General features: G+C 41.9%; 1 protein-coding gene, 1 long non-coding RNA gene and 1 pseudogene across 4 annotated transcripts; 1 reads left to right on the top strand and 2 right to left on the bottom strand.

Moving 5' to 3' along the window:
• Positions 1–8819: 8819 nt before the first annotated feature.
• Positions 8820–16186, top strand: LOC125508443 (uncharacterized). Of its 3 annotated transcripts, none has more exons than XR_007283473.2 (3): positions 8820–9076; positions 14960–15038; positions 15424–16186. It is a non-coding gene; the product is annotated as an uncharacterized LOC125508443 (long non-coding RNA). The 3 variants fall into 3 exon arrangements; XR_015604509.1 differs by adding an exon at positions 12236–12321 and having other exon boundaries at positions 14960–16186; XR_015604508.1 differs by having other exon boundaries at positions 14960–16186.
• Positions 11213–12110, bottom strand: LOC147971075 (uncharacterized; annotated as a pseudogene).
• On the bottom strand, positions 13012–13963 carry LOC125508442 (CEN-like protein 2). The gene is made up of 4 exons (XM_048673156.2): positions 13719–13963; positions 13557–13618; positions 13350–13390; positions 13012–13267 (listed from the first exon to the last, which is right to left on the bottom strand). The coding sequence occupies exons 1-4, from the start codon at positions 13917–13919 to the stop codon at positions 13050–13052; spliced, it is 522 nt and encodes a 173-aa protein (XP_048529113.1). The 5' UTR covers positions 13920–13963; the 3' UTR covers positions 13012–13049.
• Positions 16187–16368: the final 182 nt, after the last annotated feature.

Raw genomic sequence — 16368 nt, 5'->3', positions numbered from 1 at the left:
CGTGCGTCATCGGCTTCAATGAGCCGACTAATAGGGTTGTGCTCCTCTGGGAAGCATACGTTTTGGACGCATCGCACTTGAGAGTTATATCTGGCTTATAGCGAGATGGAAGGAGCTCCTGTGAAGGATTTTCCTCTCCCTCGTTTCTGGGCTGGCCCTTTTTTTGGTGTATTTTTACGGTCACTGGCTTCTTGCCGCTTGATCGTGTGTTGTTCGTTGGTTTAGATCCATTTTTCTTCTTTCTATTTTCTTTTTTATGGTTTTCTTCAATTTTTCACTGGTTTTCTTCATTCTTTATCGGTTTTTACTTGGTTTCCCCCCTTCGTTTTACTTCATTTGTTTCTCCATTTTTCTGTTTTTTCTTTTCTTTCCCATTTTCTTTCAGTTTCTTTGTTTCTTTCTCAGTTTTCATTCATTTCTCTTTGTTTCTTTATTGGTTTTTACTGTTCCCATTCTTTTTTCACTTTTTTCTTTGTCTTTTGTTTCTTTGTCAAATTTCATTGATTTGTTTCTTTCTATTTTCATTGGAATAGGAACAAATGTTATATAGTACATGTTTAACATTTATTCTGTAGCTGTTGAACATTTTCTGAAATACATGATTACAATTTTTTAAATATGTATTTTGATGTCAACTTTTTGTCATACACATTCTACTTTTTTTGTATACATTAGTAAAAATAATTATATACATGTTTAACATTTTTCAAATACATGATTAATATATATGAAAGCATATTTTTTTATGTCTACCTTTTTCCATACGCATTGTATATCTTTTGTATACATCAGAAATATTTTTTAAATATAGGTTTAATATTTTTCAAATACATGACTAACATTTTGAAACATATTTTTTTATATATACCTTTTCCAAACACATCATACATTTTTTGCATACATCGGGAACATTTTTTATACACATGTTTAACATTTTTCGAATACATGGTTAATGTTTTTTCATATATATGTTTTGATGTCTATTTTTTCATACATAATGTATAATTTTTATGTACATGAGATATATTTTTCTATACTTGTTTAACAATTTTCAAATCTCAGATTAACTTTTTTCATTTTTGAGTATAAATTGATTTTTATGATAGATATATTAGAATTTTCAAAATATAAGCTAAAGGAAAAATATGGCAAAAAAATGAATGCATCTATATTTATACCAATATAAAAAGACCCAAAGGGGTAGATCCAATTAATCTCGGCCATCAAATCATGTCAATCCAACGACCTAGACTACTTCAATGTCGAGCACTCAACATGTTTAGTGTGCAGTTAATTTCATGTCAAATATAGTATCAATCACATAACAACACACAAATAATATCCTACTTAATATCTACATGCACTTAATACACTTCCAAATTAATGTGCATTGCACGTACACACTGACTAGTAGATATGAAAAAACAATCTCCATCTCTTACTTATACTACCTAAAAGAAATGTAAGGTTCCCTCTCCCGTCTTAAGTCGTCTCACCTTTGGTCAAGCCCTCCTCATACGACCCCCCCCCCCTTCGCCGATTTTCCTTCCTCCCTCCACTGGTTTTTCGCTGGTTTTCTCATCTGGCTAGACAAACCCAACCTTTATTTGGGTAGAGCCGGACAAACCCAACCTTTATTTGGTAACACAATCAATTCACGTATGTCGATTGATTTCTACTTCTTTTTTAAACTTGATTGATTTCATCTTTGGTAACCTAGCTTAACTAACAAACAATAATCAATCTTCAAATACCAAAACCAAACGATACAAGGCAACACAAATTAATTCACGTATCGCAATCAGATTCTTCTTTGGTAGCCCAGCTTAGCTCGCGGACGACAATCAATCTCCAAACACATGAAACAATTAACCTCTACATCACCGTCATTTACCTCTCACCAATGACAAAATTCATACCAGGCACATCACATACCTGATGTGGTGTTGGTCCAGATCATATGACTTGATGTTGGGATCATGTCACAACACCACGCTGTCCCGAGCCCCGATTTTGTCCATCCCACGATCGATCAATCCAATTGCCGATCCACTCGACGCAATCAATCGCCGAACAAACCGGACCCCATCTTGTGTATTTTCCAGTGGCAGCATGACGGCTCGAGCGGCGCTGGGGCGGCAACGGCGACGTGCTTATGGTGCATCAGAGGTCGGATGTGAGGTAACCATTCATCCTCTCTTCCTAAGCCTACGTCATCTCTCTCCTCTCGGCCATCTCTCTTGGAATGGCGTGCGGTGACGACGATGCAAGAACGCAGAGCGGCTCATCGAGGAGCACGGGGAGGCAGATTGAGGTGCATAGGGCTCGCACGACGCGTGCGAGCTGCTGATTCATAACTGTATGCGCTTGATGCTTGAGGGAAAAATTAGCACAACGGATGTGTATGCATCTAGGAAAAATCAACATGTAATAACTTTGACAAATATGTTAATTGTCGGGTTTTTGGGCCGTCCTCCCAGCACCGTCCTCCAGTTGTTGTTCGTGCCGCAGAGGTGCAGACTGAACGCCGCCATCACGGGCGTGGTCCGAAACTCTGAATTGTTCACCCACTTGACGATATTCCTCTCCCTCTAAGTCTTTGCTTCCTTGTTTTGTGCTTGTTAGGTTCTTGATGAAATTCCTATACATACTTCCATGTAGGAGATCAAACAAAAAAAATGAAGATTATTTGATTAAGATTCATTTGAACAGATGTGTCTTCCTATAGTAGACCAGTTGCAGAGTGTAGTATATATGTTTGTTCTGACGAAAGGTCATGCAAGTTGATCCCAAGGAGCAAGAAGACTTTGACCGAGAGTAGAAAGACCTTCTACAAGAGAGTTTGGAGTCACGTAAATCAGATATGCGTTTTAGTTCCAGTTTGGACATGAAGATACCAATGAATGTCCTTGAAGGTTCCAATGATGGAAGGGTTATGGAGTCAGAGTGGATAAGAAACTATAGATGAAGAGGGTGCTAATGCTGGTGGTGGCAGCGATAAGGTGCGCGTTAAGGTAACTAAAGCTTTCAATATTACATACGAGTGTAAGGTCGTTTAAGTTTATTAACTCCTTTACAAGACATTTTTATTGTGTTAAGCATTTCCTTTATTATTTTGATTGTACGCTAGATTGGAAGAACTGGAACCTTTCCGAGTGCATTTTTAATGATGCAATGGTCAGAAACTTTTGATTTACTTGGATCTATTTCCTCAGATTAATTGATGCTTCATGCTCAAGAGTAATGGTCTAAACTTTATCGTGTAACAAGCTCCAGCTGCGCGCATATGTAAGTGGTTACGATATCTTTTCATATTGCTGCGGATTTTATTTGTTATATTTGCCGCCAGTTTAATTGCTACTATCTACTGTACGTGCTCATTGTTTGGCGCATGAAGTCATCCAAGAGATATTTGCTCTCTGTGTTCCAATTAATTTCAAAGAGGATGATAAAATCTAATTTTGCTCCTTGATCTACCTAGTTTATCCTTAATTCATAGAAAGTTTCCAATAGCATTAGCTTTGTCGTACAAACTCATTTGTATTTTCCGTGTTATTTGCAGGGTATCTTCAAAGTTCATGCTCCAAATATAAATAAGATTGACCCAGATAGCAAATAGGTAGCAAAGAACGCAGAGAAATTGGCCTCTGTTGCTTATCTTCAAGTAAGCAGTATTATTCAGGCCCTAATATGTGTGACACGGTCGAAAGGTTTTGGTTCTCCATCATGTCAAGCATGTATACTAATGGTGCATGCCTTATTGATTGAAATGGAGTTGATGTAGGTTGATAAGAAGTGATGCCTTCTCATAGTTGAGGAAGATGATGTTCAACCAGTGGAAAATATTAGTAGGGGAATTCCAATGATTCCATGGATTAGTCTCTCTAGTTTTTGGAGGCTTATAAAGCTGAGGTATCATGACTTATTTTACAATATTATGTTCCACTATGATGTTAACGATGATAGATTAGTAACATGTATTCTTATAAGTATAGTTTCCTCCTGAGTCTGCGTTTGTAGGTCGTATGGGTACGAGAAGGGCGGGCATCTCACTGAGCTGGTGCGGCAGCGACCGTACAACGTGGTCCTCCTGGATGAGGTGGAGAAGGCCAACGCCGCCGTGCTCAGCGTCTTCCTCTAGATCCTCGATGACGGTTGTGTCATCGACGGGCATGGCCGCGCCGTCGACTTCACCAACACCATCATCATCATGACCTCCAACCTCGGGGCGCACCACCTCCTCGCCCACGCAGCCAGCAAGGACATGGAACCCACCAGCAAGCGTGCTAATATTTGGTGCATGGAGTCATTCAAGAGATATTTGCTCTCTGGTTCCAATTAATTTCAAAGCGGATGATAAAATCTGATTTGCTCCTTGATTTACCTAGCTCATCCTTAATTCATAGAAAGTTTCCAAAAGGATTAGCTTTATCGTACAAACTCACTTGTAGTTTCCATGTTATTTGCAGGGTATCTTCAAAGTTAGTGCTCCAAATATGAATAAGATTGGCCAAGATAGCAAATAGGTAGCAAAGAATGTAGAGAAATTGGCCTCTGTTGCTTATCTTCAAGCAAGCAGTATTAGTCAGGCCCTGATATGTGTGACACAGTCGAAAGGTTTTGGTCCTCCATCATGTCAAGCAGAGTAAATTGCATAAAACCACCACTTTGAGGGTTAGGTTTGCAAAAAACACTAGGATACAGTTTCTCTGCAGAAAACACCACATCTTGCGTAATTGTTTTGCAAAAACCACTGATCGGCGGATTTGGCTCGGTTAAGTGCGTTTATGACAGATGGGGCCCCTTTTTCGCTAGAGGCCCCCTCCCCCGATTTGGCCTGCTGCACGAGGAGGCGCCCGACGCTGGCTGCGTTGACCGCCCAACCGGTTGCGAGGATGCAAGTGTGCTGATTGCTTTTTTCTTTTTTGATTTAGGGGTGTCTCTATAAAATCTATGGACTAGTTTGTAAAATTATATTAAAATTGATCTGGCACGAAATGTTACGCCACGTAGGCAAAAAAGGGCCCCATTTGTCATAAACGCGGTTAACCGAGCCAAATCCGCCGTTCAGTGGTTTTTGCAAAACAATTACACAAGATGTGGTGTTTTCTGTAGAGAAACTGTATCCTAGTGTTTTTCGCAAACCTAACCCTCAAAGTGGTGGTTTTATGCAATTTACTCTAGCAAACACGAATATTAATGATGCATGCCTTATTAATTGAAATGGAGTTGATGTAGGTTGATAAGAAGCGAGGCCTTCTCATAGTTGAGAAAGATGATGTTTTTTTTGAGAATCAGAAAGAAGATGTTCAACCAGTGGAAAAGATTAGTAGGGGAATTCTAGTGATTCCATGGATTAGTCTATAGTTTTTGGTGGCTTATAAAGCAGAGGTATGATGACTTATTTTTACGATATTAGGTTCCACTATGATGTTGACAATGATAAGTATATTAGTAAAACATGTATTCTTTTTTGAGGGAAATGCCATCATGGCGGTTTATATTTCATGTGAGAATAAAGATACATCGTTTGTTAAAACATCCACTAAGAAACTCGGGGGCTTCGATTTCCAAACAATTGTTCGAGACACCTCCGAGTTCTTAGCTAGCAGATCCGCCGCCATATTGGCTTCCCGAGGGCAATGGCTAAAAACTATAGAGATAAAATTGCTAGATAAGAAAGTACATTCTTCATATATTGCCGCTGCTGGTCCTAATGAATTCCCGCCACTCAGCATGATCTCGATTACCTCCAGACAGTCCGCTTCGACATAGATTTTGTTGCAACCAACTTCATTCGCTAGTAGGAGGCCATCTCGTAGTCCTCTAGCCTCTGCCGTCGCTGTGTCTTCCACAATGCGACTATATCTCCCACGTGTCGAAGCATGACTTAGAGGCATAACCGCATTGAAAGCAATGTCGCAAGTGAGGTAATCTTCACACAACCCATGTAATAAATAAGGGAAAGAGATACATAGTTGGCTTACAATCGCCACTTCACACAATACATGAATAAAGCATTACATCATCCAGATACAATCAAGGTCCGACGACGGAACCAAAATAAAAGAAGACTACCCCAAATGCTACACAGATCCCCAATCGTCCCAACTGGGCTCCACTACTGATCAACTAAAAAACGGAACAACATAACGGACACGGTCTTCATCGAGCTCCTCCTTGAGTTCGGTTGCGTCACCTGCACGGTATCATCGGCACCTGCAAACTGGTTTTTGAAGTATCTGTGAGTCACGGGGACTCAGCAATCTCACACCCTCGCGATCAAGACTATTTAAGCTTAAGGTAGGGTAAAAGGTATGAGGTGGAGCTGCAGCAAGCGACTAGCATATTTGGTGGCTAACATACGCAAATGAGAGCGAGAAGAGAAGGCAAAAGCACGGTCGAGAAACTATGATCAAGAAGTGATCCTAGAACAACCTACGTCAAGCATAACTCCAACACCGTGTTCACTTCCCGGACTCCGCCGAGAAGAGACCATCACGGTTACACACGCGGTTGATGTATTTTAATTAAGGTCAACTTCAGGTTTTCTACAATCGGACATTAACAAATTTCCATCTGCCCATAACCGCGGGCACGGCTTTCGAAAGATCATATCCCTGCAGGGGTGTCCCAACTTAGCCCATCACAAGCTCTCACGGTCAACGAAGGATATTCCTTCTAGCGGGAAGACCCGATCAGGCTCGGAATCCCGGTTACAAGACATTTCGACAGGTAAAACAAGACCAGCAAAGCCACCCAGATGTGCCGACAAATCCCGATAGGAGCTGCACATATCTCGTTCTCAGGGCACACCGGATGAGCAAGACGTCGGGTAAGCCAGCCCAGAGTTGCCCCTGGTAGTCTCGGACATCGCTCAGTTGGACCAACACTTAGAGAAGCACTGGCCCGGGGGGGGGGGGTTAAATAAAGATGAACCTTGAGCCGGCCGACTCAAGGGAAAGAAAAGGCTAGGTGGCAAATGGTAAAACCAATGTTGGGCCTTGCTTGAGGAGTTTTATTCAAGGCGAACTGTCAAGGGGTTCCCATTATAACCCAACCGTGTAAGGAACGCAAAATCTGGGAACATAACACCGATATGACGGAAACTAGGGCGGCAAGAGTGGAACAAAACACTAGGCATAAGGCCGAGCCTTCCACCCTTTACCAAGTGTAAGAGATATTGTGATATCCCAACAAATATCCATGTTCCAACAAGGAACAAACTCCAATCTTCACCTGCAACTAACAACGCTATAAGAGGGGCTGAGCAAAGCGGTAACATAGCCAAACAACAGTTTGCTAGGACAAGGTGGGTTAGAGGTTTGACATGGCAATATGGGAGGCATGATAAGCAAGGTGGTAGGTATCGTAGCATAGGCAATAGCAAAAGAGTGAGTATTTAGCAAGCAAAGATAGAAGTGATTTCGAGGGTATGGTCATCTTGCCTGAGATCCCGCAAGGAAGAAGAACGAGTCCATAAAGAAGACAAACGGATGTAGTCGAACGGATCCTCACAAACGCGAGGTTATCGGAACTAACCCGAAGAAGCAACACCGGAAAGAAAGCAAACAACATGGTAAACAACCATCACATAAGCATGGCATGATGCACAACCAAGTATGATGCATGTCCGGTTTAAATATGCATGTCATGGCAAAGTGCAACAACCAAAACTACAAATTAAGTGGAGCTCAATATGCAACGGGTTGCATATTGACGGAACACCACATCAATTATTTAGTTCACTCCCGGTTAAGTACTCAACAATATTAAATGTTGGTTAACATGACAATTTGGTGAAGCATAACAAAACTATACTATCTAAACAATTTAAATGGGGCCGGATATAACAAATAACGAATCCGGTAAATCCCCATATGCCTTAGTAATGTATTGCAACAACAATCTAAACATTTTAATTATTGTTATCATGATGCGGATGACATGAACAAGTTTATGCAATTTTTATTAAAAGTTGACAAGAGCATTATGAAGCATTTGTCATCGTGGCAGAAACGGAAGGGGTGCCACGGCAACGAATCCAAAAATGATGCCACGGCAACATATCGGTTCCGGTAACTCGATAGAGATGTCGGTGAAAAGAACAAGTGTGCGGATGTGTGGAACGAGTTAGAGATGATGGGGTGATCCCGGTTACCGGGTGTCCCATAAGACGACGATATGGCAACGGTGAACATGCAAGACACATGTCGGGCACGGTGCAAACGCGAGCATTACATACAACACAAGCAATCATTCTCGGACGGTCGTCTCGGGGTTATACCTTCCCAAAGGAGCATTCTCAGAGTGGTTCGAGTTCGATGCGGTGTAGGGGAAGTAGACGTTCTCGGGACGTTCGTAGTGGAAGTAGTCGTTCTCGCGTGCTCTAGGATCGACGGTAGAGGTTCTCGCGATCTCGACGACGGTAGTGGTACATGTTTATCGTAGCACGAGTTTTCGTAGATGTTCATGTCATCGGTGTCGTGGTATTTGGGGTCTTCGGACTTGCCGGTCTCGACGAAATGAAGGGGTACTTGGAGATCGACGGATGTCGTGGTTCTTGTCGATCCGAGTCTTGAGACATACTAGGCATCGGTGACTTCGAAGAACTCGGCATGTCCAAAATATAGTAGAACAAGGCCCCGGTTGCGGTCGTGTGGACGTTCAGTGAAGACGAACTTGCCGGTTTTGTTAAAACATGTATTCTTATAAGTATAGTTTCTTCCTGAGATTTATGTTCTTTAATAATAGATGCCACCATTCGTTCGACATCTAGCGTCCAAGAGAAGAGCTCTCGGTACTGGGCTTAAGGGGCAGGGAAAACGGGCCTCAGAACGTCGTGGAAGGTGGGAAAACGGGCCACCGGAGGGCAGCAGGCTCGGGGCCTGGGCCCGTATCCTCAGGGGTCGACGACGGCCACCGCGTCGACCTCGTTCCCGGCGGCAGGATGCCAGCCGAAGCCTCCAACCTGCGGGGCCGACTTGGGATCGCACCTTCGCCGTGTGATCGCTCGCGGGTTCTCCTTGCCCCGCGATCGCTTCTGCCGACAAGTGCAGCGGTAGTGGGTGACATGGTGAGGATTCGCTCGGCACTCCCCTCTCATCAGATTCAAGTCGTAGGATTCTCCATTGCCGCACTTGTATCCTCTAGCTCCCCTTGCCGGCGTGGTGGCTGCGCGCCACTTTTAATGTGGCTATCATCTTATTCCAGCAACAATAGCAAAATTTGTTCCATAAAATGTTCTGTTCAATGTCGGTAGCAACTTTTTTTCGAATATGTCGGTAGCAACTTGCCTGCTGCTGATTTGCTCAACAAGGTGCACGTGTGATGCCCCTGTGCTTTCCGGTGGCTGCTCTAGAGAAATTTGGAATATTACAAGTTTACGCTGTAGTAGATGTTTCTCACGGAATTATGCATAGTCTAGATAGATAGAAAAGTGTAATCGTGAAGAATGTTGGCTGAACTGTGGATCTGGCATACGAAAGGAATGTATACCTGTAGGTGTCGTGTGGACTGTATGCTAGGGGAAGTGGGGAAATGATTAGTGGGTTTAGTCTAATCCATTTTATGGATTGATAAAAGGTGCGATAAGGATAGGGATATATAGTGTCAGGGATCAGAAAGGAAAAAAACGCCACTATTGTTGAACGAACAGTTATACCCTGTACATATATGCAGCTGTTCGTTATGCTTGCACTAACACCGAAAAGAAATAATAGGACAAAAGACAAAACAGCTAGGATATGGCCGGTGGGATCCAAATCATTATGTTTCCACGCAACCTATTTGTTTAAATCTCCTTGTAGCCTTTCTACATCATGATAGTTCGCAGGCATCGAACAGAACACACCATCATCGGAAAGTGCATAGACTCTGGTTGTTTGTACCTAAAACATTTGGATATCTAGAAATATCAGTATGTGATATTGTCAAGTGCAACATTGTTTGTACCTGCAATTATTTCTGCCATGGATTCAGTGGATAAAACCTGAACGATCTTGCAGGTTAAATCAGAAAACTTAGCTCGCCTTGTTTGATGTTTACTTCAAAAATATTTTGTTTTCGTGCAGAAAATTATGTGTGCTCTTCTTGAACTTTGTAGACGCTGTTGAAGTGTATACGTGGATTGCCTAGCCCTTTCCATCAGTTCACACTTTTGGTTGCGTTGCCTAGTGCATGAAGCTTAACATGGTATCAGGGCGTCAGGTCTTGAGTTCAAGTCCTGGGTTTCGCGGTTTATCCAAAAATTGTTGCTGCCCCCCTCTGTGTCCACGTATAGGCCTCTTGAGCCATACTTCTGAGTCTATTCACGTGTTGACTTCCCGCGTCACACGTGAGAGGGGCTGTTGAAGTGTATATGTGGATTGCCTAGCCCCTTCCATTAGTTCGGACTTTTGATTGCGTTCGCTAGTGCATGAAGCTTAACAGACGCCTCATTTTGAACCAAAATATGAGCTTATCCTTTCCTTCTTATGCAGAAAACATGTAAATGTTTCTTTTTACCCGTAGTATTTTGTGGTGATCAATGAAACAAGTCCTCTTGGATCATGTCTGTTTTGATTTGGGATAAAACACTACACTTGCTAAACTTGTTTTATTAATTGGAAAAAAAATCTTGTGAGATTGTTATGTGCTGGTATACTTTGATTCTTTTCTGAATGTCATGGTCTAAGCTTGATGCTATAACAAATGGTCAACTTAAAGCCAACAGTGTGAAAATGTTCTGCACGATTTGTCGCCGCTTTTAGATACTAACTAGAGATGTCATGTGTCTGCCAACTACCATTGCTGGTAGGGTGAAACTTGTCATGCCAACAAATTATTTTAACACAAACCTTTTGTATATATACCCATGATTCCATTTGACACTCAGGAGGATTATCTTCTTGAAAATAAAATAATACCTAGGATGAACCATGTATATTTTCAAATAAGAATTAAGCACCCAAATCCAAGTCGAAGAGGAACCTAATCCATCCGATGCAGTTTACACCCACGGCTCACACCAACTGAGCTAGGACTGCCTGCAAAGATCATCTTATTGACACACATGATTCGTATTGATGTGATCCTAGGATTAGACTTTCTATTTTTATTTAGTTAAGATAGCTGAGATTGGAAGAGCCTTGTTCACTGTTAAACGTCGAACTTCTTACATGGGTGAATAGAGAAAATGCATACTGCTTGTTTGGTAGTCCCAAATTATAAATATTTAGAAGATAAATTCAGAATTGATCGTGGATCATACTCTATTTTGTTTGATGTGAAGATATTTGCGTCACATACTAGTCACTAGCAGTTCTATTTTTTTTCTCGAGAAAACGCATGAGAGCGTGCATTTCATTGCATTGTAAATAGAGAGTTGTGGTTACATTCCTCCTAGGAGGCTGTTACAGAAACTGAATTAATGGACGTCCCAAGTCTGGGGGGGGGGGGGGGGGGGGTAATGGCTTTGAGCCCTAGCGCGCCCGCGTTTGCCCAAAGGGCAGCCTCTTCCTTGATCTTTGCTAGGAGGGTGTTCACAGATGGGCGCGCTCCGTTGAAGATGCAGTCATTGCGGTGCTTCCATATCATCCAGGGGACGAGGAGGGTCACGGTACCGAGGCCCTTGCGCATGGGCGTTGGGGTGGAGTGTCGCGCCGATTGCCACCAGTCCAGAAGCGAGGGCTCGTCGTCTGGTGGGGTGCATGGGATCCGTAGCCAACTTAGCGTCTCGTGCCAGGTCTGCCGGGCTAAGGGGCATGCGAGGATGAGGTGGTGCATGGTTTCAGGCGCCTGGTCGCAGAGGGGGCACCGTGCGGGGTGTTGCAGTCCACGGCGAGCGAGCCGGTCTGCGGTCCAACACCTGTCGAGGTGGGCGAGCCAGTGGAAGAAACGGACGCGCTGCGGCGCCCAGTTTTTCCAGGTGAGCTTCCAGGCGGACTAGCAGTTCTATTGACTTTCATTTAGTTCCCAAAACTCCAAAACTGTTCATTTCTATATTATTTTCCCCTCATTTATTTGCCTGCATGTTTTTCTACATTAATTGTCCAAAATAGGTCGAGTTTACCATCGTGAGCAAATGGTACGTCCTGATCTACCTCCTCCGCTTGAAAGTTGCAAACCATGTCTTATTCATTTGCCAAGGTCTACCTGCCTATTTTTTATCAGTTGGGTTCAGGATGAATTGGCCCAAATAATAATAATGAACTGGTTGGCTGGTTGCTCTAATGGATCCTTGGACATGTGCCAGGTCAGGCTTGATCTGAATTGCCAGGCCGTTAAAATGCCTCCTACCTTGTATGGCTTGGACTCAGCAAAATGTCAAATGTGTACAAGGTACTACAAATAATGAATGTGTACAAGGTACTACCATATTTCTAGAGGATGGGGAAAAGAGGGTCAGTTTACAGCTAAATTTGAGTAAATTATTAATATGCAATGTGTATCAAATGGATATTGTTTTGTCATTGGGTGTAAGGACACGATGAAGGCAAAATAGGGTGGGGGGTGGGGTTCCCACTGCATACTTTTAGCATTTCTAGTGGGTGATCCTCTAGATCGTTGGATATCTCCATGCCTCTCTGAATATAGTGGCAGTCCAATACAGTTAGGAGGGTTTTCATTGTTCTATGAGGTGACACAACAATATCTAACAAAGTTCTGTTACAGGAGATTGCTTGTCAGAAAAGCCGAAAAGGTGCACATAGCATGGAACCAGCATGCGACATACAGTAGATAAAGCCTTTTTGCCAGTTAGGATTGTCTACTTGACCCTGGATTTCGTGATAACTGGCTAATGCACGACTTGGAACCACAAACATGGACCACTTGCTGCACTGGCATTTGTCAACATGATTATCAATCTTACTGCTTACAAAACAATCTAATTCTAATACAATCTGCAAAATGCATTTGATTTATTTGTAGATCCATGAGCAAGTAATGTGGCAAGGAAGCATTGGTTCACGAGCAAGTAATGTAGCAGACGAGTATCCACTTCGAAAAGAAGATTGGAACTCCATAGGCCTTTATTTGTCATAACTGGGAGAACGAGAGCTGGATTTTCAGCGCCTCCTGGCAGCAGTCTCCCTCTGACAGTTGAAGTAGACAGCTGCCACAGGGAGGCCGAGGTCATTCTCCGCAGCAAACTGACGGGTGTTGAAATGATCCCTGAAGGAAGGCACAGTTACAGTCTGCCTTCGCTTCTGCTTGAAGAGCACAAAAATGAACCTGTGGATGCCTATGTTGGGCTTTGGGCTCTCATAGCTTATGACTTCCCGTCCTGCAGTTGGAAAGTTGGATGGTTATTTATCAAAATGCAGAACATGGAATAGACCAATTCAAATCTGTTCGAAAGGACCTACCAAAAGAAGCATCTGTTGTCCCAGGTATATCAGTAACAATCCTGTAAGCGTAACATATATGACAAAATGGCTCCCATTAGAAGTCTTCAGAAAACAGTCTTCTTCATATAAAGGCAATACGGAGATGTGCTGCTATCTAGCAACATATACTAATTTCTAGTTGATCGTGGCCACCCAGCAGAAAGAAATGTGCAGAAGAAAGATTACCAGTGAAGGTGCTCCCTTAGATATGGATCACTTGGCCCTGGCACATCAGGGTCTGTCATAACCTGAAATATATGAATAATTGTGGCCATTAGGAAGAAAAAACAAGTATATAATACTCAAGAGTTGAATATGGAGTTCCCGGATTGAATTAAATGCACTTACCAGTGTGAACAAGGATCGCAAGTCACCCCCTTGGACCTCTACTCGTGGTTTAGATACAACCGCTGATGGGTAGAGCTCATGGCCATTGAAGACAAGCTTGTTGGAGTTATAGGTCGTTACCATCTTCACACATGGGTTAAATGTATCAAGAACTTCTCCAATCACCCGCCCCACAATAAGAGGTTCCACAGACCTAGACATGGTTGCAAGGGGAGGGAGGTATTTTGGTCTTGCACGGTAAATGCTCTGTCTGGTTGTTGCGAAGCTAATATACTTCGATGTGCCTTGAGCTGCTTATTGGGCAATGCTAGAGTATGAGTGTCTATTTATAGTGGCAAGAACGCTGCTTCTTCAAGTGTGAGACATGAGTAGTATGTGTGTTCTTTTTTAGTTGGGTATGCGTGGAAAGAACTGAAAAGGCCACACAGAGGATCTAACCACTTTTTCCAAGACAGCCAACCAAAGGCCTTGTTTCTTCTCGAACAGTTGCACACAGAATCTGTACAAGTAATACTTCATGTGTCTTCTTTTAAGTTCTAGGGATAATAACTATTTTTTACTAGAATCATGAGGTATCAATGATGATAAGTACAAATATGCACACTTGTTTTATCTTCGTTTGTTGGTACATCTCTTCAGTTCTTCTGTTTGGTATTGGTATTAATATACTAGATAAAATAATAATATATTTGTCTTGATTGAAATGAAAAATAATAATTAAAGCTGATGGTTTACCACTGTTGAGTTCTCTGAAAAGGTATTAAATCACTACCTCCATGTTATTTCTTTCGGAAACATTAGACGCCTTCATGCAAGTGGGTCTCTGAAGATTATGTCGCTGACTATCTTATGTTGTACTTAACAGTTTTTTTTTTTGCAAGAGTACAGCAGATTGTGGTGCTTAGTTTTGCACATTGTCATTTTGTCATCTATCATTAGTATTTCCAAAATGTTATCAAAGGAACATTTCGCAAATTTGCAGTCACATTGCACTAAATCTGTTTTTTTGGAGAGCACACCAAAAATACCTTAGTCACAAAAATACATCTAGATGCAATTGTCTGCAGCAAGGGAAGTAGGCCCTTGTGGAGAAAATGGAAAAGGAAGGGAACAAAACACTTTGGAATGATGCTTTTCTAAACTATCAATTCAGTTTTGCATACTTGATTTGATGTTTACAGAAATTTATGGTCCGGCTTTCTGATATTCCGCTCTCTAACTATTATTTTTGAGTTATCTAGTGGAGACAAACATGCGGCAGTGCCCACGTGGAAGCCTCTTCACCCTCAAATGCTCGTCTTTGCTGCGTTGGTTGTTTAGGTAAGCCTCATTTAACTGTTTCTTTTTCTGTTAAGGAAAAGAAAAGTTGTTGTTGAGTTTAATTGCTGCTGGAATTAGAATCTTTCCTAAAACTGGCGATACCAACAGCATTACCATTATTAGCTGTTTATTCTCTTCTTTGGAGTAGTAAGGGAACACACCATGGAAGAGAATAAAGCAATGGAATGCTGTGCAGCCACCACTTCATTGTGTAGGGTGCTCTCTAGTGCCGAGATGTCATCTCAATGATAAAATTGCCAGTCATCTTGATTGAGGCATTAAAATTGTATTTTTCTACATTTCCATAAGTAGTGGAGCCAAGTACAGCTTTATGCGTTACTATGTTCTGGTCTAGTGCCATCATGCCTGCTTGACATTTGTGCAGGGAGTAGTGGAGTCAAGTACAGCGTGTGAAATTTTTCTGCTCCGTTCTGATTCCATGTTGGTTTCTCGACACCTAGGCCTAGGTCAAGTAGTGGAATCGAATAGCTATTCCAACCAGTGGTAATCGTTTTCTCTCCATGAAATAAATCCCAACAGCATATTTTTTTGGTAGATGCATCATGGTCACTGGTTCTGGTTAGTTGTTTCCCCTCTTCTAATTATTTTTCACTGAATTTCACGCTATTCTTCATCGAAAAAGGATTACTTGAAAAATGGGTCAAATCTGCATATGGCTAGCATATACCCATTTGCATGGAAGGAAAAGCAATACTGAGCACCTGCCAAAAGATGTTCATAGAGACCTACGACGTACAAGTTTTGTTTGGTATGCTGACAGACAGGACAGCATGCAGAAGCACTTGGACAAGTTGCGATTGGAGATTGTGGAGTCCAAGTCGATGAAGAGAAGATAGTGCACAGAGAGTCCAAGACTCTAGGGAAAAGGAGGAGAATATTAGGGAAAATAAATTTGGAAATCCCGTTGTTTATTATTCTTGGAGGAAACCCATTGTACTACTACCTCCATCCCAAAATAAGTATCTCAACTTTAGTGCAACTTGTGCTAAAGTTAGAACAAACTTGAGACATTTATTTTGGGACAGAGGGAGTATTAGGTAAGGTCTAACTAAGGAGCCTAATTGTGTTAGGAAAGGTCAAGGGCTTCAGCATCCACTTTTATAAAGATGCGATGCATGTACTCCCTCCGTTTCTTTTTACTTCGCATATAAAATTTGGTCAAAGTCAAACTACACAAAGTTTGACCAAATTTATATAAAAAATATGAACATCTACAATACTAAAACTATATAGTATTTTCAGTTTGACCAAATTTATATAAAAAATATGAACATCTACAATACTAAAACTATATAGTATGAAAATACGT

The sequence above is a fragment of the Triticum urartu genome, chromosome 5A (genome assembly GCF_056163025.1).
Source record: "Triticum urartu cultivar PI428250 chromosome 5A, HENAU_Tu73, whole genome shotgun sequence".
In the NCBI taxonomy this organism is placed as follows: domain Eukaryota; kingdom Viridiplantae; phylum Streptophyta; class Magnoliopsida; order Poales; family Poaceae; genus Triticum; species Triticum urartu.
Note: the sequence above shows the minus strand (reverse complement) of the source record. Positions and strands in the feature narration are given on the sequence as shown.